This window comes from Ptychodera flava, chromosome 9 (assembly GCF_041260155.1).
Source record: "Ptychodera flava strain L36383 chromosome 9, AS_Pfla_20210202, whole genome shotgun sequence".
NCBI lineage: Eukaryota > Metazoa > Hemichordata > Enteropneusta > Ptychoderidae > Ptychodera > Ptychodera flava.
In genome coordinates, this window is record NC_091936.1 from 37,281,156 (window position 1) to 37,305,390 (window position 24,235).

The 24,235-nt window shown below is 37.1% G+C and overlaps 3 protein-coding genes across 3 annotated transcripts; 1 reads left to right on the forward strand and 2 right to left on the reverse strand.

Moving 5' to 3' along the window:
• Positions 1-462: 462 nt before the first annotated feature.
• Positions 463-4,001, reverse strand: LOC139140880 (zinc finger CCCH domain-containing protein 10-like). Its single transcript, XM_070710352.1, has 2 exons — positions 3,866-4,001; positions 463-2,480 (listed from the first exon to the last, which is right to left on the reverse strand). The coding sequence occupies exon 2, from the start codon at positions 2,221-2,223 to the stop codon at positions 1,123-1,125; it is 1,101 nt and encodes a 366-aa protein (XP_070566453.1). The 5' UTR covers positions 2,224-2,480; positions 3,866-4,001; the 3' UTR covers positions 463-1,122.
• Positions 4,002-5,857: 1,856 nt separating this feature from the next.
• LOC139140885 (dephospho-CoA kinase domain-containing protein-like) lies at positions 5,858-10,190 on the reverse strand. The gene is made up of 4 exons (XM_070710355.1): positions 9,932-10,190; positions 9,086-9,289; positions 8,062-8,149; positions 5,858-7,276 (listed from the first exon to the last, which is right to left on the reverse strand). The coding sequence occupies exons 1-4, from the start codon at positions 10,041-10,043 to the stop codon at positions 6,973-6,975; spliced, it is 708 nt and encodes a 235-aa protein (XP_070566456.1). The 5' UTR covers positions 10,044-10,190; the 3' UTR covers positions 5,858-6,972.
• Positions 10,191-10,267: 77 nt separating this feature from the next.
• On the forward strand, positions 10,268-24,235 carry LOC139140882 (uncharacterized). The gene is made up of 5 exons (XM_070710354.1): positions 10,268-10,418; positions 16,541-16,731; positions 16,840-16,985; positions 22,318-23,144; positions 23,989-24,235. Exons 1-5 carry the CDS (start codon positions 10,329-10,331, stop codon positions 24,085-24,087), a joined length of 1,353 nt encoding a protein of 450 aa, XP_070566455.1. The 5' UTR covers positions 10,268-10,328; the 3' UTR covers positions 24,088-24,235.

Genomic DNA, 24,235 nt, shown 5'->3' on the forward strand with positions numbered 1-24,235 from the left:
AATATCTGAGCTTCAAGGAGGCACAGGCCAATCAAGTTTGAGCTACATTTGTGATTATTGTAATTTTTCTAATTTCTGGTATTTTAATTATCTATGTTAAAGAATTAGATGAAATGGGACATAAATTTCGTCTTTAATTAAAGCAAGATTGGCTTGTCGTGAACTTTAAAAAGTAAAGGCCCCTTTCAATGTTCTCTCTAAAAACGAGCAGAATTTAAATCAAATGATGATGATAATGTGCTAATTCTAGTTGCCATGCCAACAATCCAGGGGAGTACACTCAGAACAGTGGTGTTCCATGATGTGCTACCTTGAGGTGAAAATATGAAATTGTGTCCAAATGAAGTGCAAAGTTCCCCACAAAGATTGACACACTGTAACTTTTCTCTCACGCACACAATGGACATCACATACAATATCATGCGAGTCAGATATTGAACAAGAAGTAGCCAGCAGAAAGAATTGCAGATATATAGTATTTATTTTCCTTTTTGACCATCAGGAAAGAATGAGAACATCACTCATTGAGAAAACTGTGGACAATAAAATGTTATGTATCACTCCTCTCAGGCAAACAACTGTAAAAAAAATCATTCTAATTTTGTGGTCAGGGAAATTTTAAAATCCTCTTTCAAAACAGATTTTCGGAAAATGCAAATCCTACTTACTTTTCATAACAATGCTGATTTCAAAGTGTGTAAAGCCAACTGTAAAAGAAATGACTTTCATTGCCCTTGCAATAATTTCTGCTACTGTTTACAGTTACACTCACACAACATCTCCTTGATTACACAAGCTAACAAAATATTGAAGGATCATCCAAAATGCAATAAAATGGAAGTAAAAGTTTACATGAGACAGTTAGTTCCAACAATGTTATCCATAATAAACAGTACGTAATACAAAGATATTTATCACACACAGGACAGACCTATGTACTATTCTTGGTGAAATGGCAAAAGTGACTAAATTGCTTAAAATGTACTCTTGATTCCTTTACGAATTACCAAAGATTAATGTAAACAGTGTCAACATAGCGCTGTTAAACGAAACATATAGAGACTTTTGATATAAAACGGCAAAATACTGACTACCATGGTGTACGAGTTTAACTATGTCAACTTAGGGAGCCAAGGAGCTTTGGGTCAAGGTGCGCATGCTCTGTGAGACTATCGGGTACGAGACCATTTGCGAATTTTGCCCACTCATGGGTATCTGCGTCTGCAGAGACTGGCTTATGGAAGCTGGAGTGATAGCAGGAGCAATGGATGTAATGCAACCTGCAGAGCCTGGGGTACTGATGGCTTGGGCTAATGAAACAAGTGGTTGGATCTCTTGTGCTATCAACTGCTGCTGCTCTGCAGTCAGGACTGGCTGCTGGGGACCCGACAGATCTGAATTTATGGTTATTGCTGCATTGGTCAGTTGGGGATGATTCTGAGCAGTAGGGACTACCTGGCTGTAGCTTGTCACAGTGCGAAGTCTGGCGCCATCAGGCGTTGGGCTATTACGCAACTTGGATGCTCGTAAGCGAGCATTTTGATCTAACAGGACTTCATTTGTAGCCGAGAGATCACTCACTTGTTTCTTTAACTCATCTACTTTGCGCCTAAGCATAATTATCTCCTCCTCAAGCTCCCGATATTCATACCCCCTCGGGCGAAGGAAATCTCTCTGTAACTCATAATCTAAATCGGCACGAGATCTCTTCCGCATTCTCTCAAAATCATAATCATCAAACTCGCGCCTCGGCTCAAAGGGATCATCAAATCTACTACGTGGTGGTGGATCTCTTTGTCTGGATCTTAGGTGAAACTCATAATCGCCCTGACTCATGTGGCGGAATTTGCATCTCACACCTCTACGGCATTCCCCCTTCAGGAAATCGCGGCAAACTGGTATGTCTCCATCGTTCATTGAATCGTTGAGAGGTCCTGCACCCACTGAACCTTGGACACGCGACGGCAGATCACCAGTGGATTTGTAAAACTCTTCCTCCTCTCGTGTGCAATGGATGAATTTGCAGTTTGGCCGTCTGCACTCTTTGTTTTGAAAATCATGGCAGAACACGTGTGATTTCTGTTTTAAGCCAAGCTTTTCCGCCTCAGAGTTGTCTGGATGCTCATATTTGCAATTTTTGCCACGCCTGCAAACATTGCGCAGGAAATCGCGGCAAATAGCCTTGTCATCTATGCCATCATTGTCTTTTCTATCGTTGGACATGCTTGTTATAGAACTGGAAAAACTGAAAGCCTACCAAATAAGTTAAGACACTGTGGTCTTTTCTGATATCTACTACCTAGAGTCAAAACACTGTTCTTAAAGAGCGCTGGGCCTTTTTATGCGATCTCTTGAGATCCTGCAAAAAACGTCTACTTCGTGGTAGCTGCAATGAGGTCGCTGGTCCTGCTGCAATGCTCACGTTCTGACTGTCGCTTCGCAGATGCAGTGTATGGCAGAAGCACGCACGCTCTGGCTTGCTGCAAGAAAGGAGCAATAAACCACAAGGTTATTATCATATGCGCAACAATGTCCAATGGCTTTGACAGGACAACCCCTTTGCAGAATGTTCAAACACTTACAGTAGGTATAAATGCGTTAATAAATACACCAAAGTTGCTGATAACTCTGTAAGGCATCAGATGAAAGTCTGTTGCCAAAGTCAACTCGTTAAATTTAAACAAAGCAACAGCAAAATAAGTTGATACTTGGGGGAAATACACAGCATGACCAATTCAATTAAGTACTAAAGCCAGATGTACTACACAAATCTCTTGGACTGAGCAATTTGCCAGCAACAATTTTTCAAACAAACTGGCGGACATTTTAGAAAAGACAGTGTTCTTGGCTTTTGTTAAGTAGTAAAATATGAAACAAACCATTACAAAAATAAATGTCCCTTTGCAATTGAACTGAATTATTTACAAACATTTTAGTTTGTTTGATCTTATACACAGTTTTCATGTTGCTTCTAAAATATTATTTTGGTACTGGTAGATTCATTCAACTTATAAGATGTGAGGAGGTTTTGAAATTTGATAACTGAGTGGTGATTGCTAAGCCATGAAACTTAATTCCCTGACAAAGTTATTGCAACTTTGGTGCATATTTAAATTCTGAACGCGCCAACTATATAACAATGTCAAGATTTCCACACATTTTGGCATCATCATTCCAGGTTAAAGAAAGTATCTCCATGAGAAGTTATTCGGTCAGTGGTACATAGCATCGAATCAGCCTTTGCACTGCGTTTATCCAACTCCGCTTGACATTGACAAGAATGAATATTGGTGGACACCACACAGCATTGGGCATTAATCACACAACTTTACCGTGCAAGCTGAGGAGTCAAAACCAAAATCTTGAAAGCCTTTCAGTTTGTATCCGAAGTTGGGTGTCCACTAATCTTCACTCTTGCCACATTATTTTCCTTACATCGAAAATAACAGACGCATTTATCTATCGATATCGCCTACTTCATAACACAGACACTTCGCTTTAAATTGGCAAGACGCCGCATGAAGAACGCTGAGGGTCACGTGGCTACGTCCAAAAAGCAAGCGCAGACTGACAAAGTTCGCACGAAAAATCAAAAACAACCGACCGCCCACCGCATTTCTACATTGACGACCTGCTGCTCTATCTATTAAATAGAAAGAAAAAAATTAAAAAGCGCCATTTCGACGATGCAACAGCACCAACGCATGTGGTTTGTCAGATTTGACGCACCACACTCGAAAATTGAGTACCGTCACAGAGATTTTCACTGACGCTTAGGTTCAAAATAAATGCGTCAAAACCCTTGTGAATATATCCTTTGTGTCATCAAACACAAGCGGGAGAGCAACTTGAAAAACATATGTACCAATTAAAAATGGTCTTGATAAATAGTGATCAAAAATCTTCGACTGTTTCCTAGTTTCTTCGTTCCGATTTTTCGGTCTTCGGGCCTCGATTTTCCAAGCCGCTGCCTGCAAAAATGGCGTGGTCATAAAAGGCCCTTTAGCTTTGTAGAAGATCCGAATAAACCCTACACCTGAAATAATAGTGCGAGCTCTCTTGTTTTATTACTTAATATTCTTAACCATGAACATGTAAACAAAAGGGTGACATCAATAAAAGCTTACCGGGAAACTCATGAAACTGCAACTTTTATGTTTCTAAGCCTGTATCTTTCTCTAAAGCCAGCCATACTATACGGACTGGCGCGGCTACTGCTATCTGGCTATTCCTGGGCTAATTGGCGTCTTGAGTGATGACGTCAGGTCACACGCACAGACAGCACGCATAGGTTCAACACAACTAAACTCCGCTACCTCTCCGCAAACCAGGAAGTTTTACTTGTATCTATCTCGACGTTACATATCCTGTCAAACTTTTCTTTGTTGCCCGTCGTGAAAACTGTAAAAGCATGTGCTCTTTCGAGGAGAAGCCATGAAAAACGTGTAATTTGCATTTTTAAGGTAGTACGCGCCTCGAAATGGAAACTACTCAGATTTTTGCTTAGGGGAGAACCATTTGAAAGTGGGGGGGGGGGAAGTCGGCAGGTGAAGAACTTTATAAGAAGGAAAAAGAAGGAAAAAAAAAGAGATGACCCAGTAATGTCTTGAGAAGAAAAAAATGATCATAGCAGACTAAAGGAAAAAAATTATCACAAAATTTGGGAAATCTGATTCTCTCATTCTCAGGAGGTGCACTGCCTTCGGCAGCGCAAACATCTTAACATGAGGAAGTCCGATGTCTTCAGTGTTGGATTGACGACTATTGCTACTGAAACACTGATCATGGAAAACATATAGAAAATATCAGTGTCCAATGTCATTTTCAAACAGTCTTGTTAGTGTAAAACAATTTGAAACACCATTGTACACATCAATTTCTCAAAATTTATGATGCAAGAGGGGGAACACCCCCCTCTCAGGCTCTCTCCCTGGGGTGTCCTATGTCATTATCAAATAGTTTTATCAAGTGTCGCACAAATTGAAAACACCACTCACATTGTACCATTGCATATTGAAATTTCTACAAAAATATTTATGCAAGAGGAGGCACATCCCCTCTTGTGCTCTCCCCTGGTGTCCTAAGTCATTTTCAAATAGTTTCATCTAGTACAAACAAATGTAGACACCTCTCAGATTGTACCACGCTGCATCATTGCACACCACCAAGGTTTCTACATTTTTGATGCGAGAAGGGGGTATCTTGCGCTCTCCCCTTAGCCTCTTGCACCTCCACATGATGCTGTGGTAGTTTTTTTTTTTTTTTAACTATTTCATGTCAATAAAGAATTCATTGGAGACAATTGTTTGTTTTACACAATCTTTGTCCTCTAATTTAGCGTCATCTGTCCTGTGCTCATGTAGAATACTACTTGTTGTATCTAGATGTGTATTTGTATAACATAAACAATAGTTATGCATATACGCACAGCCTGGTGTGAACTTGAATGACAATGCCATACCTATCAGAAGATGGTCCCTGCCATATTACGTGGTGAAAGCGCCAAGCTTGGCCCTTTTTTCCCATGATTCAAAGTACATTAAGTTGATGAAGCCCTAAACTGCAACTTCCGCCAATATTTTTATCCATTTTTGTTTTAAAAATCACGCTAGTTATACTTGGCAAGAATGGCTTTTACGGAATAAGTGTCCCCAAAGAGCACATGTGTAAAAATCAGCCTTGGATGACTTCTCCCTTTAATGCAAGCACTCAATCAGATTACTTAGCGATTTTTTGTAGCATTGTCTGCTGTGAGATGGATCATACTTTTTTCCAGTGTGAGAAAAATACACATGCTTTGTATGGATGAAATCATCAAACACACATACAAGGACATAAAGATACATAACCTGAAAACTTTTGTTTGGTATAAATATATTTTCTGCAATGAAATACTGTATAGAATGTTTCATGTTCTTATCCAAAGATTTGGAAAGTACGTTCACAATAAAAGTGAACTTGAAGGACTTTTTGAATTAAAATTTTTGACATATCAAAGTGATATGCACCAAATTTACTTTTTCATGCTCTTATGTTTGGTCATAACAACCGTAAAGAACTCTGTATAATATTATGCTGTTGTGGAAAACAGAAATGTACGAGAGAGATTCACAATTATAAAATTCAAATTCTATCATACCATGAAGTCACCGCATCAATATCTGCCTTCAAAGAGGCCCTTATTTTACAGGCTGCCCTGAAAACAATTTGTTGAAGCTTTAACTCAAACTCAAACTTTGTACACGTCACTGTATTTCATTGTATGTTGTAAGCAACTGACTGTGTCACTCAGGGCAAACTGAATGTTTGCAAACTACATTAAGACAACACTGTAATAAAGTTTGTGAAATAAGATTATTTTTAACCTATCAAAAATTAGTAAAATCAGAGAAAAATCAGAAACGAATAGTATTTGACACATAATTTTGTAAATTTATAGAAAACATATTACAAAGCAACTTTGGCACACTCTATATGGTAACTTACCAGAAGTACCCCTACGTATGGGGTGGGTTAGGCCTCAAATGGTTAAAGTATATTTTCTCATACCAAAAAGTTACCACGTTTGGTAAAAATATGAGCAAAAAATATTGCTAATTTGAGAGAAATGCTACAGTGAATTTATGCACAGTTTGTAAGCAAAATTTTATGTACCTTTGCACACATACTGCATTATTATTAATTTTTTTGCACTGAATGTTAAACAGTATTGTTAGGAACTAAACACTAATAAAATTTCCTAGAAATGTGAAGGCTCCTAAGAAGACTGCTATTGTTCTCTGTAGTTATAATTTCTTAAATTTTCACCTCTGGACTTTGGTAGCAAAATATATTGTATCCAGGTTCTCAAATTGGTGGGCAGAGGTAAACCTTCACCAACCAGTCTGGTGATTGGTTACATGAGTTGTTGTAATATTCTTTGAGTTTTTAAGCGTTGGCAACTACAAAACAAATTGCTAATTCGAGCACACATCACTGTCGCCACTGTCTTAATTTGTTGATAAATCTGATAATCAGCAAGAATGTCCCAGAAAAAGTGGCAAAGGCGAAAAGAAACACTAAACGGAAGACCCAGTGTGTGTGATAGTTCCTGAATTGCCGATACAGAGTGCTGACTTGTTCCTGGGTTTGCTCCACTGTTCCTGTGTTATCAATGATGTGATTGGCCAGCTGGCATTTCTGTGTCAAGGGCATCTGAGATTGTATTCTGTTCATTGCTTCCTCTTCACTGAAATCATTTCTCTGCATCAGTCTATTTAGCTGGGTCTCCTCATCACTGAAAATGTTACAAGAAAGTGATGTAGTTCCAAGTTAGAAATATTTCTCATATTAATCAATTTATTGTGCATTGTTCAAAATTGAAAAGGGAGGCAGATTTGTTACTGTTATGACATCATTTAACAGGTTTAGAGTGAACAAACTCTGTTTATCATGTGCAAGTTTAAAAATTGTTTTTGTAATACTAGACTGTGCTCCTTATGTGAATGGCACATCAAAGCTTCTTGCATTTGACATAGAAGCAGTGTATTCATACTCTGGAGACACAAAAGTCTCTATCTACCGTACATGATGTACTAATGGATTTAAAAAAAAACCCACCTGCTTTCCAACAAACCATATCAAAACGTGTAATTTGTCATCAAGATAGGCCTCAGTATTTTCTTTATAATTTTGCTCTATAAAGTCATTGACAGTTTCTAATATTCAGTATTCAGATTGTATTTATAAATATGTATTAATGTTTTTGAAAAATAAAAATTGATCCTTGTGTATGACATGTTTGAATATGCATGAACTGATGTAATAAAGGGAAAAGTGACTCCATACATTCATAGTTTGGCTGATTGCATTTTTTGAGTGCAAAAGTGTGCGTTTTTATTATGTGCATTATGTTTGGCTGTTTTGTGAATAGAACTGATTAGCCTTGACAAGACAATAGGTGAAGTCTGTGCTGGCCATAAGTTTATATGCTGGGTGCTATGTGATGGGCGACAGACTTTGAATATTTTTAAAACAGGAATACAAAATTTGATTGTCCATCTGCTCTGATCATATCCTTACCAGGACACAACAATGACTTCCTTGAGTACTTTCTTCAGTTTACTCCCTTCATACAACAATGGAATATCTAGTATGACAAACTGATGACCTGGAAAGAAAATTAAATTTACATCAGTGGTGAAATCTTTTTGGTGTCAAATCTATCTCTTTCAGATTTGCAAGTCAGACTTTTGTAACACACACCCACTGTTTAAGATGCAAAAAGGGCAAGTTGAATCGCAACAGCATGCCTAGGAAATTACAGAGCTACATCTGCAGTGGTCAATACTGCAATAAAGCATAGACTTGAAAGGACTATGTTAAAATACACTATTCCTCCAGCTACACAAACATGTGTGATGGGTTATAGACGTAAACGCATCTGCTGTAGAAGGCTGAACATCTGGGACTGTCAATTTTTCCTTAGATCATTTGTCATTCCACTGTCAAACAGACTAGTTGCTAAATGAATCTGTACCCCACCAACTACTGGACCTATGAGAGTAACTCTGGGCTCAACCAGCTATGAAACAGTGATATGCTCGCCCCTGAAACTGAAGTTTTTTTAAAATGAGGAAACAGTGGGAATCTAATCAGCAGGTTTTGTCTAAATAAATATGTCCTTTCAGTGAATAAATGTAAACCTCTCAGAGAAATATCATTTTTATGATATTAAATACTGCAGTGCATTGCAGATATGCAATCACTCAAGTTTGATCAAATTTCTGTGATTTTCACAAGTGGTCAAGATGTAAAGTCTGAGTTGCGACATCATGTAAGATCAGTTGGCCTCTGCTAAAACCTGAAAATTCTACAAGAGGAAATTGCAGACTGTTAAAGAGCAATAATTTGAGATCAAGAAATTGTGAGAGCTATTTGTAAGACCCATAGTAAGACAAAATACCTGTGCAAGTGACCTGAAAATATAATTTATGAGAAGCAATTAGACCTAACAGTCGTCATGATAGACAGTAATGCTAACCAAATCATTATGACAATTACTGGCATTCGTTGCATATTAATATCAGAATAAAAGACATAATACCTTTGATGAAATAAAGAAATATCTGCCACATCATGCTTTTCTGGATTTCTGGATGTGTGATTGAGTTTAACACTTTGCGTTGTGCAGGATTTGAAAACACTATTTGTCCTAGCATTGGCCGATTCAGTTGTCCATTTTCAAGTAAGATTTCATTGCCGAAATGTTTCACAATTTTTTTCCACGCTGGTTTATTGGGTTCCACCACTGTAAAATATAAACATTGTTTGAAGAAAAGGGAAAGTCTTGAGTTAGGTGAAAAGCAGATAAAGGTTTGCTGCTGGCAAAATATCGCGTGTGATTCGGTATTTGTTAGCCAATACATTGCTCAAGATGAATTGATTCTAATTAACCTATAAAATCTGCACAATATAATTAATTACGCACACTTTTATTATGACCTAGAAGACTATAATTGGTCCTTCGCAACTCTCTGACTGCGTTTCATTCTCTTCACTAGACTGTGGACCGAAAGGGAAAAAATATCAAATTTAATTAATTTAGGCCGCCCGTTTTTAAGGAATACCATTTAAACCAAAACTAAAATTAAATATGAAGAATTGGACATTGTCAAATGTAAAGGTAAATGACATCCGAAAACTGAACTGCTACTGGGTCCAAAGTTCTAATTGGTTGGCTGATCAAGGTCCGTACTTTTTATGACTTGTCTCGGCACATTCAATGTCCTTTTTGTGGTTATACACATACAGGTGTTTATAAGAATATTTGCGATGTTTACAGTGTATAAGACCAGAGTTTCGTGAATTCGGATGTTCGATACATCTGCATAGGTGAAATTGGGCTTTAATAATTATGGCAAAATTAAACGAATGATTGGGTGTCACCAACCTTCTCTTGCAATTACGTCCGCATCTAAAATTGGACATCCCAATTCTCTGAAGAAATTAGCAACTGTGCTTTTGCCTGAAGCTATTCCACCGGTTAGACCGATTAGGAACATGATGTTTTCAACGATCGATTTAGGAATACTTCACCGGTGGACAACAGAAGGTTCGAAGTCTAAAGACTACCATACATGCTTCTCGCGGCGCACTTCTGAAGTTTTGCTGCTTGATATCGAGTATCCGATAACAATAAATGCCGCCCCCAACGATAACCCAAATGCCAGGATACCAGGTCTATCTATGCCCGTTAACTATTGGAGGAATGGTGAAAAAATCAACGGAATATCCAATCAGAATTTGCCTTACAAATATTGCTAGTGTCCGCAGTCACAACATCAGAAATGGCTGCCCCCATGAAACATCATCAACGAGAGAAAATTTGTCACACAAGGCCAAAATATCGTGAAGGGAGGAAAGAACGAGCCGTAAAGGTAACCGCATTGTAAATTGCACATTCTACGGTGTTGATAAAGAAAGTCAACATGGAGGTTCAGGTAAAAGGGAGATCTCGTAAAGTTCTACCTCCATAGCTCTGCGTACGATCATGGAGGTAGCAGAGTCTCTTCTACCTCCATCATCCATGGTACGATCACGGTCCTACGATGCTGTGTTCCTGGTGTGGTGGGAGGCCGGGAACACAGCATCGTACGCAGGGCTAACCTCCATTGTGCCATTGGTTGCAGTACCAAAAGGGAGGGTCAGAGAGGTCTAAGATACGACACCAGGGTGGGCCAAGTTACAGATAAAAGTTAGAGCTGAAGTAGCTTGGAAACGCAGCTATCTGTTTGCGGGGTACAGCGTGCGTTGTTATGCGGGTCAAAGGTCAACCCCGCCACGGATAGCTGCGGACCAACGTAAAGTTGGCGTCATCCTCATCCTCAGCCTCAGCCTCAGGGGTCACGCAAAAATGAGGATGAGGATGACGCTACAGCGTCAGCTTCACCGGCGTCAGATCTGATTATTCCTGAATGCGTCTGATGGAATGATAAGTGTAAAAACGACTTTAAAAATGTGCTCCAGGTTTCATATCACTGTAAATGTTAGTCAAAACACAGTGGGGTATGTATTTCATAATATTAAGTAACCACTTCTCTTAATATCAGTTTCTCACGATGTAGTTATAACGCAACATTCTTAGCGCTTAATTTCCTTAAAGTTCAAAGGTTGTATGTTTAATACGTTGAATTTTCAGGCCTCAAGTCATAGTTATACCAGTTAATTGTTTTATATGTCCTCTGAATAATTAGGGCTTTCATATCGCCTCTCATGGTGGCGATTTTTACACATTTCGGACCACATACTTTTTTTGCACCAATTTTTGGAAAATCTTAACGCAAGAGTTGAGAGGATACCAACAAACACATCAATGGATCCATGGACTGTAAATTACGAACATTTCCAAAAAACTAGTCTGTATGAGATATTCTAACGATAAAATATTACCTGCGAACCAGGTTTACGATTCAAAAGAAAGTTGAGAAAGAATGGAGTTGTTATTTTCTTAAGTTTTGGGCGAATTTTATCATTTATCCGTCATCGGGTAGCGCAACTTCGGTAATCTTCGGATACGACGCTGAAGCTGACGCTGAGTAGCGTCAGAAAGGTCACCTGAGGCTGAGGATGAGGATGAGGATGATGCCAACTTTACGTTGGTTAGCTGCGGGCCAACTACCAGCGAAAGTGGGTCTATTACGACGACACAACATGTATCGGAACTTTGAACGGCAAATCAACCAAAGTGAGCGTAATTCCATAAAATGACCTATACCTGCCTGAACTCTGATTATTGCTCATTCCCTAACTCCTTTTGAGAACAAAATTTCTGGTTCGTTTACGTAATTCGGCTGATTTTCCAAGGAGTGCTCAAGATTTTCACTCCAGCAGCGAACTTTGACTTCTATTGATATGCTAATATTATAAGGACGTCGCTCGTTCGCAGATCCTTGGTGATTAACGTCTTTTACAATAGGCGTTTCCAGACCAGTGGATAGAGGGACTGTGACGTAACGTTAGACTCTAGGGTCTATGATGTAACAGAATGTCATCAATAATTACTAAACTATACGAATATTTTAACATCGCGTTTCACAATGACAATTTTGATTGGATATCAACAAAGTTCACCTACAATACCTACGTGAGGAGTATATTTCAAAACACTACAGTAGATATCTATAAAAGGAAAAGCTAGCATTCTCTTTATCATTAATTTCATTCCTCCAAGTTTCACATCAGTAGGTCATAATGAGAACATCAAATATCAACAAGATCAAAATTATACAGTGGTATATGCATGTAAAATCTTCCATATGGATGCTTTTATGGATCCAAGATATAAATAACTTCATCAGATATTATGGTAATGTTGAGTATTACATGCATGACATATACTAGAAGTAACACAATATTTCAATTTGAACTCTAGATGTCAATTGAAAAATTACTCCCTCATGTCCCATGAGTTGGACTGTTGATATCAAAGAAGGAAAAGGCCAGCTGCCCTGCGGCAGGGCGAATGATAATTAGGCTCTCATTTATCCCGTGAGCGAATATCTAATAGGAAATTATTTTATGGGCAACCAATAAAAAAGGTCTCTAAAAGCCCAGCACACTCAAAGTGTGGCGCTGGATGTCCATAGTGTATTTATTGTCTTGGCTCGATTGCTTGGAGCACAGGTGTTCGCAGTATTGCTTGGATAGATTTTGAGGCTGAAGGCCGAACCTTGGTAGCAGCTATAAAAAAAGGAAGGTGACAGTCTTACATGAAAAATTTGGGAGAGGCCCAAAACCAACGAAATAAGATGTCCACCAACAAAAGTTTACATTGGCTGGTCGTAAATGCCTTCAAAATGCATTAAAAAGTTCAAAAGTATACTCTGGTAATGGCATTTGACTGATGTATGCCAAATCTAGGCCAAATTCACTGCCAGGCAATTCTCTGCATTCATGTTGCCAGTCCACCATTTGTTTATTGTACTTTCATGACCGTAATCCTATTGGCTTGTTGCTCAGGCAACAGCTGGCTCACATGTCTGACTTGTATGTCTTTGTGGCAGGATGAATTACAAATTTTTTCAGTCCTTATTTCCTACGCTTTTGGGCAATTATTCTTTGCCTTGAAAGAAAATGTTGTGCTGACCTCAATATGAGAAAATCGACCAAAAAATTTACATGGTGAAATTATTAATCATGTTAAAATCTCTGAATGAGCCTTTATATCCTTAGAAACCTACAAACCAAATTTGAAGGATATCAGACAAAATATGATTTTAGAGCGATGTTTCTACCCCGGAATAGAAAAAACACATTGTGTTCAACGGACTGAGGTCACTTGAGGTAACGAGATTTCAGTACAAGCAAACTGTCATTGTAAAAATTTGTATGGATACACATGCATTTCCATGTGCATTTGTGCAAGTGCTTTTGTTTGTACTATGGGTTATTCGAATTTTGGGTTTAACCCATTAATATTTTTATTGAAATTGAGAAAACTAGCCCTCGGAAAAGTACATAGACAAATTTTGTCATCACTTGCAAAGATCTGAGTGAATTTTATCCGTATAAAGTAAAATTGCAAATTAGGTAGCTCTCAGATTACCGTACGGTAATGGTCATGGAAAAAATAAGACCAAAATCTTTGCATCCTGTCAATACTGAGTAACTACATCTGTACTCCAAGTGTCAGATTATGAGAAATCATGTTCACAGACTGATGGAAATACAGAAAGACAGGTACACAGACAGTGGCACAACTGTAGCTTCAGTGTGTAAAGATAGGAACTGAAGATGATGGCCCATACAAATTGTTGTGATAGTGTAGATGTTCAGAAAGCTGTGTATAGACATCTGACTGTGATGGTAATGAATCTTCATCTGATAGCTTTAATCCTTTGAGCGCTGTAATTTCTCCCGCCAAAATTTTAGTGCAAAATTTTACCAATGAATTTTTTTGTAATTTTTAGCTCCCATAGCCATATGTATATATGGCAATGGAAGCTATTCTTATAGGCTGGGGAAATGTCTGTATGTATGTATGTCTGTATGTCTGTATGTCTGTGTGTCTGTATGTCTGTATGTCTGTATGTCTGTATGTCCGTCAACATCAAAAACTCCAAAACCGCTGTACATTTCATCTTGATATTTGGTGTGTACATGGATGATGGGCTGTAGATGAGATTTTGTTCAAATGAAGTTGTCATTGCCAAAAATATGCAAATTAAGTGAAAAAATGTAAAAACAGTCAAAATTGAAAAAACTCAATAACCACTGAGCAGATTACATGAAAAATTAGCATGTAAGTACTTTGGGCTGACATGAAATGATTGTGCACATCTTGGGTCAGTATCTTGGACTTACTATTTTTCATGAATTTTTTTGTAATTTTCTCCCATTTTTGGTCAAAAAATCTCCTGCTCTGAAACCACAAGTCCGATTGATTTGAAACTTGGTATGGAAGTGCATAGGAGTGACCTTTCCCAAATTTGGGCAATCGTGGTGAAATTTGCATATTTTTAGTTTACACGTCCATAGACTCCCATGTATAAGGCAGATCTCCATAGACTCCCATGTATAAGGCCACGAAAAATAAAAATTTAGTTTCTCATCGTATTCATATTGCAAAAAGGATGCAGTGACACAATTTTTAGTCCCAACGGATGAATTCCAGTGAGCTTATAGATTGGGTCATGTCCGTCTGTTCGTCCATCCGTGAGTCCATCCGTTCACGCATATATCTCGGATTTGTACCTCATTATTTATGCACATATCTAATTTTGAGCGAGCCAATAGAGCTAGAGGTCTGATTTTTGGTATATAGGGATAACTTAGCAATACAATTTTTTTGACAAAATGTCACGTGACCTCGGTGACCTTTGACCTCAAATATACATATTTGTCCATAACTCAGTAACCACAAGTGCTACAGCCTTCATGTATGGTATGATGGGACACCTTATGACGCCACATATTGTACCTCATTAATTATGCACATATCTAATTTTGAGCGAGTCAATAGAGCTAGAGGTCTGATTTTTGGTATATAGGGATAACTTAGCAATACAATTTTTTTTTGACAAAATGTCACGTGACCTCGGTGACCTTTGACCTAAGATATACATATTTGTCCATAACTCAGTAACCACAAGTGCTACAGCCTTCATGTATGGTATGATGGGACAGCTTATGACGCCACATATTGTACCTCATTAATTATGCGCATATCTAATTTTGAGCGAGCCAATAGAGCTAGAGGTCTGATTTTTGGTATATAGGGATAACTTAGCAAAACAATTTTTTTGACAAAATGTCACGTGACCTCGGTGACCTTTGACCTCAAATATACATATTTTTCCATAACTCTGTAACCACAAGTGCTACAGCCTTCATGTATGGTATGATTGGACACCTTATGACGCCACATACTGTACCTCAATAATTATGCGCATATCTCATTCTGAGAGAGCCAATAGAGCTGGATGTCTGATTTTTGGTATATAGGGATAACTATAGGAGAGAATTTTTTTGACCAAATGTCATGTGACCTCGATGACCTTTTACCTAAAATATATGTTTATGTCAATAAATAAGTAACCACAAGTGCTATGTCCTCTGTATTTAGTAGGATGGGAGACCTTATGACAACACACGCTTTACCTCATTAATTATGTACACATCTAATTCTGGGCAAGCGAATAGAGCTAGAGATCTGATTTTTTGGCATATAGGGATTAATTAGCAATATATTTTTTTTTTCAAAATGTCATGTGACCTCGATGACCTTTGACCTTGATTATACATATATATGGATATTTCAGTAACCACAAGTTCTATACCCTCCAATTTTGATAGGATATTAGACCTTAAGATGTCACATCTTGTACCTCATTTATAATGCGCATATGTATTTCTTGGCTGGCCAATACTGCTAGAGGTCCGATCTTTTTTCTTGATTTAGAACCATAACCTAGACATGCCTCATATGTTTCAAATTGGGAACAACGACATAGACGTATGTGCCCATAGATCCCAACATATACACTCCAGTGATACTTCTTAATGACCACATTTTCCTACCCCATCAAGACTAATACTCCTATTACAAGTGGGGACTATGTCATTGTAAATGACTTGTTGAGTTAATGGTTGTATCACAGTATTCGATATATCTAATTCTGTATTTTTTCCATTTTATATTCTGAATAATTACATTAAACATATTTCACTGTCTCCAGTACATTTCATTTAAGTATTTTCACTTCATGCACTTTATCCCTTTCACACATGTTCAAATATCTGACCAGAGAACAAACACTAAATAGTCCAGGATGGGAGCTACAGTGTCATTGACGCTATTTTTTGATAATTTTGGAGCAAATGGACATCACATTTCATTGGCTACAGTTTTTTCTCAAAATTTTGGCAAAAATCTGAGAAAAATTGACTTGGGTTTGTTTTATAAAGGAGACAAAAATATACTTTGTCACTCAAAGGGTTAATTGTGCGGTGTGTTCTGCAATCCTTAATACATGTCTTCATTCTTCTACTTCTGGACTAGGTCTACACAGTGAGCAAGGAGTCAAAGTATTTACTGATACAGGGCATTCCGGCCATCAAGTTAGAAGATGAGTTTATCAAAATGTGTTCCCGTTTTGGCGAGGTTGAAAAGTATAAGATGGTGCAAGACTTCCCAGCTGAAGAGTTCACAGATGTGTACTGGGTGAAGTACACTCAGTTTCAGTCTGCAAGGTAGGGCTTTGTCTTCACTTGACCCTCTGGTGTGAATCTGATATTTCAAGAATTGATGAAATTGAGTATATTTCACGTTTGGTAATGATGATTTGTGATCAATTTCAGATATGCCAAAAGGAAGCTTGACGACAGGTCATTCTTTGGAGGGGTGCTTCATGTTTCCTATGCGCCAGAGTATGAAACTGTGCAAGAGACCAGAGAGAAACTGCAAGAAAGAATTAGATATGTGGCAAAGAAGCTGAGACAACTAGGTAACCATCACCGATCTGATTTTCAGAATTTTAGTTTTACTATCATATAATCAGGTGCGGATCCTCTACACTCAGTGTGACAGTTTTCGGACGACCTCAGTTTTTGGACATTTAATGACATGCTGTTCGTTGTACTCACTTCGCTCTGCATTGATAGCGTTTTACAAGTCCTGTGACAGCCTATTAAGTCAGGTGACGCTGCTGTCCCATTTCGAATAGTTTTTTTTTCAGTAGAAGCTATTTCGAGCGCTACAAACTTGGCGAAGTTAGCCACAACGGTACGATACAAGGTGTCGAAAGCAACACAGAGAGACAGCCCATTTCTGATATCTAAGCACCATACATGTCCAAATTTAGTTGCATCGTCCATGGATTAAACGTAACTAAATTATCACGAAATATTTACATACAGTTTTCTAAACACATCAAAATTGAAAATCGAGGGTTTGAAGTTTCAAAATATCAATATTTAGCCCCTATAACACATTCCAAATACGATATCCGATTACTGCGATAGCAGTCTGATTACTACGCCCTCAACATGAAGTCAAAAATTTTGAAACTTTGACTCTATAAATACCACTTCCGTCCTGTTAACAGTTTGAGGATAAACACAATAAATAGTCCAGTCAATCTACGAGATTTTGGCACCTAACCCACCACAAATTGCAACAGAATTTTTTTCTTCAGAATGTATATCAGAGAGGTACCCAGAACAACATATTAAAAGTTTACTCGAATCCACCATGGGAAAATATGACTAATTTGCAGAAATCAAATATGGCTGCCAACCATCTGACAAAATAACATAATTGGCCATATATCACATGTTAAACAAGCTATTTCAGTGATTTCAAAGTCTGACACTAGTTATTTGGCCCAGAGAATCATTTTGGAGGTGTGATGTTTCATATAGGCACTTCATTAATTTGCATAATTCCAATATGGCGGCCAACATTCCTACAAAAGACATTTTCGGTCATATACCACGTATTAAACAAGCTATTTTAGTGATTTTAAAGTCAAACGTATATTTCTTTTTGCATGGACAAATAATTTTCGAGATGCAATTATTTGCATAGGTAATTTGTTAATTTGCATAAATCCAATATGGTGGCCAACATACCTACAAAAGACATTTTCTGTCATATACTACGTATTAACCCTTTGGGCGCCAAATTATATTTTTGTCAACTTTATAAAGTGTACCACAGTCAATTTTTCTGCTTTTTGCCAAATTTTTGAAAAAGAACTGTGGCTGCTGAAAAATGAGATCCATTTGTTCCAAAATTATGAAAAAAAGTACAGAAAAGTTCACAGAAATTGGTAAAATATTGCATTAAAATTTTGGTGTAAAAAATTACAGCAGTCAAAGGATTTAAGCCATTTCTGTGATTTCAAAGTTAAAAGTATATTTCTTCGGCATTGACAAATAATTTTCGAGATGCAATGATTTGCAAAGGTACTTCGTTAATTTGCATAAATCAAATAGGGTTGCCTACATACCTACAAAAGACATTTTCTGTCATATACTACGTATTAACCCGTTGGGCGCCAAAGTCTATTTTTGTCAACTTTATAAAGTGTACCACAGTCAATTTTTCTGCTTTTTGCCAAAATTTTGATAAAAAAATATAGCTGCTGAAAAATGAGATCGATTTCGTCCAAAATTATAAAAAATAGTTCAGAAATGTTCATAGAAAGTGGTAAAATATTGCATTAAAATTTTGGTGTAAAAATTACAGCAGTCAAAGGGTTAAACAAGCTATTTCTGTGCTTTCAAAGTTAAAAGTATATTTCTTTGCATGGGCAAATGATTTTTGAGGTGCAATGATTTGCATTGGCACTTTTTTAATTTGCATAAATTCAATAGGGCGGCCAATATACTGACAAAAGACATTTCTGTCATATATCATGTATTGAACAATCTATTTCAGCCATTTTGAAGTTTGAATATATTTCTTGAGCATGACGAAACATCTTTTGCGGTTCAATGTTTTTAAAAGACTCTTTGATAATTTTCAGAAATTAAATATGGCTGCCAAATTAATGTCCAAATAGCTTCTAATATAAAGAAGGTTCTGGTTGAGTTTTTAGCAATAGGAATATCATAAAAAAACTGTTAAGAGGGCACTGCACCCAACACGGCGTATTTTCCTCAAAATAATTTTTTTGCAAATATTCGTCCAATTTTGAATAAGATTCAAAATTGGTTAGGTTCACCTTTTAGCTGGGCAAGCAGTCGTAAGTTGCATGATATAGAAGGGTTAATGTATGCAAATGTATGCAAATCACCCGATTTCCTGCTTCCCTTTTATCCCAATTTCAAGATTTCCAAAGAATATAACTCTAGTCTGGCTGGGTCAATTTTTCTGAAATTTTCACATTATGTTTTCTACATGCTATATAACAAAACAACCATTTTGTTTTGCGATAAAATTCTTACATTTTGAATTAGAGGCATTTTTATTTTGCTAATCACGATTTTAAGCACTTTTTGAGTGTCTTTATTTCAGCTCATGCCATTTTAGAATGAGGATAGATAATGAAAAAAAATGTTGCCGTATTTTTTCTACATATATTCTTATATCAAGTGAAATATTACATTTCACAAAATAGTTTCCACGGGTTTCCTTGTCATCTTAGATGAGAAATATTCCTTTTAAAAAAACTATGTTTGCAACGTGCAGCTCCACCTTCAGTCCTTGATCATTTATTTTTAAAAATTTGGAAAATATACTATAAATTTACTTACAAAAACGATCCATTTAAGAATAAAAGTTTATTTTAATAGGTGTCTTTGATACCTGAATTTGTTAAACTACTCCATAAATATATTGTATTTTGAAAAGAATGTTAAAGCAAATTAGGTAGACTCACATATGTGACTTCCGAATGGATTAATATACGTATATGTTGATGTGCGTTTACTAATGAGATCTAAGAAAGTCATACAATTTTAATTATTTTGTGATTTTTCTACATATGACAACCGTTAATGATTGTTAGTCGTCTAATAATAATAATCTCTTTCTGAATATAACATTGGATTCATCTATGTACGACATCAGTTGTGATTTTATAGGTGTTTTATACTCTACAGTGTTAAAACATGTAATCTTTAATGGTTACTGTTTTAAAAAAAGTCGTGTACAAAATCTTTAGTTTATAATTTAGACTTAACCCCTCCTTATGGACAATCACATCTTTGGTACATCCCCTGAATGATAGGCAAGAAGTCATAACGCATAACAGCAAAAATACAATAAACACAACAAAGATAATAAAACGCAGAAAAATAAGATGTGACCAAAAATAACACGTGCCACAATACAGACAAATTAAAACTTAGCGCTGTTGCAAACAATGTCAGACTCTTAAAAATTTGATCAACACACAAACTCACAAAAATTGAAAATTGCATGCTTAGCAAAGGCAATAGTTACACGTGCGATACATACATGTACATCTGGAACAATGACACTTGGAAAACTGACTCAAGATATATTTTGTTGTATTGTGTAATAGTTGGATTCTGTGTTTGGATTAATTGTCCTTTGCTAAAGCATGCAGTTTTCAGATTTTTTTAGTTTGTATGTCCATAAAGTTTTATGAATCTGACATTGTTTTCAATAGTGCCAAGTTTTAATTTGTGTGTATTATGGCATTTTTTTGGGTCGTATCATTTTTTCTGTTTTTTAGCTTTGTTGTGTTTATTGTATTTTTGCTGTTATGTGTGATGACTTCTTGCCTATCATCTAGGGGATCTTATAAAGATGTACCCATCCATAAGAAGCAGGTTCAATCTAAACTAAAGATTTTGAACACGTCTTTTTTTTAAAGTAAACATTACAGATTACCTGTTTTGACACTGTACAGTGTTAAACACCCATACAAATCACAAAAATGCCCTACATAGATGAATCCAATGTTATATTCAGAAAGAGAACATATATTATTCAGAAGACTAACAATCATTAATAGTCGTCATATATAGAAAAATCAAAATTTTAAAAATAAATGTCCAAGGACTTAACAGTTTCTTCTTGATAGTTTCCTCGTGCTAAAAACCATACCAAACCCTTATTTACATTAGAAGCTATTAAGCAATGGGGCATCGATATGGCAGCCGTATTTAATCTATGCAAATTATCAAAGGGCCTTTGTAAAAATTTAACCACTGAAAGTGTATCTTCATACCCAAGAAAAATATTAAAACTTTAAAATCACTGAAATAGCTTGTTTAATGCGTAGTATATGACCAACAATGTCCTTTGTAGGAATGTTGGCCACCATATTGGATTTATGCAAATTAACAAATTACCTATGCAAATCATTGCACCTCGAAAATTATTTGTCCATGCCTAAGAAATATACTTTTAACTTTAAAATCACCAAAATAGCTTGTTTAATACGTGGTATATGACCGAAAATGTCTTTTGTAGGAATGTTGGCCGCCATATTGGAATTATGCAAATTAATGATGTACCCATATGAAACATTATACCTCCAAAATGATTCCCTGAGCCAAATTAATAGTGTCAAATTTTGAAATCACTGAAATAGCTTGTTTAACATGTGATATATGGCCAATTATGTTATTTTGTCGGATGGTTGGCAGCCATATTTGATTTATGCAAATTAGTCATATTTCCCCAAGGTAGATTCGAGTAAACTTTTAATATGTTGTTCTGGGTACCTCTCTGAAATGCATTCTGAAGAAAAAAATTCTGTTGCAATTTGTGGTGGGTCTAACCCTATTTTGACTGGACTAAAAGTTTCGAAAGGTATGATAATAAGATTTCGTTCTGCTCGTCATTTATGAAACTGCTTTGGGCGAAATTCACAACCCTGTCTGAAAACTGTCACACTGAGTATAGTTCAGAAGATAAAACGGCTGTTTGTTTTGTCATTAATATGCATAAATAAATATCTGTCTGCAAATTTACAGAACTTTTCTTTGAAATTACTCATTCAAGATCGGCAAAAATACAACTTAACAGGTGACTGCTAATGGTAAAATGAACACTAAAAGACAAAGCTCAGACTGCAAAGCTGCAACAAGAGCCATGCATGCAACGCTGACAAAATTTGACCACATTTCTAGCAGCAGTGTCTAATGTCACGTACATGCAAGCCTGTACCCATGAAGAGCGCTATTCAGATGCAAATAGATGTAATCGTTCCTCGAATGTAATCTTTCCCCAAAGCAGGACCATTTGACTCAAAGATATGATAATAGAATTCTGATGTGGTAAACTAATATTTTCCGTTGCAATCTCTTCGATGTATTAATGTTGTTGCCTTTTATGATCTCTTTTGTTGGTGACAGCTGAAATCCATGCAAGCCAGCTACAAGAGCTTCAGCAGGAATCAAGTGATGCTGCTCAACTGACTGGTAGCAGCGGAGATGGACGGGATCCTTTGTCTGCTGCAAGTGCAGACCATCATAATGCACAGAGCCTTCAAGCAGATCTGCAAATTAGCCAAGATGCCCAGTCAATGCAGTCTACTTGTATTGGAAGCACACCATACCTGCAAAGTGCAGGGGATACTGGTTTGTTCAACCCTGACTGCCACAGTCAGGGGTCTGCTGACATTGCTGACAACTCAGCATACAGTCATTTCCCAGCACTTCCCCTGCCACCACAGGAATTACCACCGTGGAAGATACCAAATCGCAGCAGAGGGAGGCAGACCTTTGATCATGCCAGAGTCCCATCTGCTAATGCCACTTTACCGGCCAATTACAACCCTTTTATCCCACAACCCAAATCAGAACAATTCATTGGACCGCAGTTACCCCCTCGTATGCAAACGAATTCACAGATTTCATCCAATCAGAGAAAAGGATCGGAACAAAGTGTAATAGCAGGTGGACAGGGACCAAATCAAGAGACGAACAAAGATATGGGAGTCTCACGACAATCAACAGATACCACTCATCGAAATCCAAATACATCATCGACACAAAGAAAGGTTGCGCCAAAGCCTCGCTTTGTACCACGTCAGATGCAAGCAATCTCAAAGCGAAAACACAATGAAGTTGAAGATGATAGTGATAAAGCTCCAGCTGCCAGCTGTGATGTTGGAAATCCAAACATGGGTGATGTGTCTTTGGATAAATCTGTCATTGCAATAAGGGATAGAATGAAACATGTAAGTTCCCCTCATGAGTAAGACCCTTCCTCTACTTGCCACTCAGAATACTATCTGTAAATAAGGCAGCACTGAACTGTAGTGCCAATAATACATTTTAAAATATATGATCTGCAAATAAGTGAGAATTGCCATGCTTTGTAATGACAAATTTGCTCTCAAACGTATGTAAATTTTTTTGCAAAAAATTGAAATCTGTTGGGTACATAGTTGGCTGTGGTTGGTATATGCATGGATTGACCTCTTTGTCAGTGTTCTCAATCAGAAGATCTATTATCACCTAGAAGCTACTGCTGGTCAAAGCTTCTGTAATGAAACAACAATCTCACAAGCAATGGTACTCACTGTATCTACTCTTTGAATCCAATATCAAACAGATCACTGTCTGAGAGTGTGCACCAGGTGACTTTATGCAAATAGTATAGCCACTTACCATCCTACTTTTTAAGCAGTGTATTTCAACCTAAGAGCTCTCCGTGTGTGAATGTATTGACTTTATTGAACACTTTAATACATGGGAAATGCTTTGGAGAAATTGAGATCAGCAGAACCTGCCCGCCATAGATCATAATTCAGGAAACGATTATGAAGCAAAGCTCTTGATGTGAGAAGACTGAAGATTAGAGAATACACAATGGCAATACATTTAGTAAATACCTGACGAACTGAACACTGCAAAATTGATAAAAACACAGGAATAGTATCAGAAATCTCATGAGACAAGATATAAAGGGAATATGTCTGTATGTGTATATGGACAAATATGAACCCGGTACTTCAGTCACCTCTTCGATTTGCTCCAGTCCCCCTTCCATTAATAAAACACACTCGTTTTTCCTTCTAGGTTACCAATGCAGGCAGTCAAATTGGCCAGGCTCCTCAACGTGCATCATCTTCATCGACATCCTCATCAAGGTCTTCAGTCAAAAGAAAGAAGATATAGTTCATTTACCCTACACTTTTTGATTTGCATTGGCAAATTATGTTCATAGAACATTTTTTGAACATGTTCGGCTTTTGTCATAAGAGTTGGACATGTTGTTGATTATGCTAATTAAAAAATAAATTCTTTGTCAGTGTGCAATATGAAA

Coding starts and splice junctions, on each gene's coding strand:
- LOC139140880 (XM_070710352.1), bottom strand. CDS start 2,223: ATGTCCAACGATAGAAAAGACAATGATGGCATAGATGACAAGGCTATT.
- LOC139140885 (XM_070710355.1), bottom strand. CDS start 10,043: ATGTTCCTAATCGGTCTAACCGGTGGAATAGCTTCAGGCAAAAGCACA. Junction 9,290..9,931: donor GGACGTAATTGCAAGAGAAG/GTTGGTGACACC, acceptor TATATTTTACAG/TGGTGGAACCCAATAAACCA. Junction 8,150..9,085: donor ATTTCTTTATTTCATCAAAG/GTATTATGTCTT, acceptor TTTTCTTTCCAG/GTCATCAGTTTGTCATACTA.
- LOC139140882 (XM_070710354.1), top strand. CDS start 10,329: ATGGCTGCCCCCATGAAACATCATCAACGAGAGAAAATTTGTCACACA. Junction 10,419..16,540: donor GGAAAGAACGAGCCGTAAAG/GTAACCGCATTG, acceptor CTTCTGGACTAG/GTCTACACAGTGAGCAAGGA. Junction 23,145..23,988: donor TAAGGGATAGAATGAAACAT/GTAAGTTCCCCT, acceptor TTTTCCTTCTAG/GTTACCAATGCAGGCAGTCA.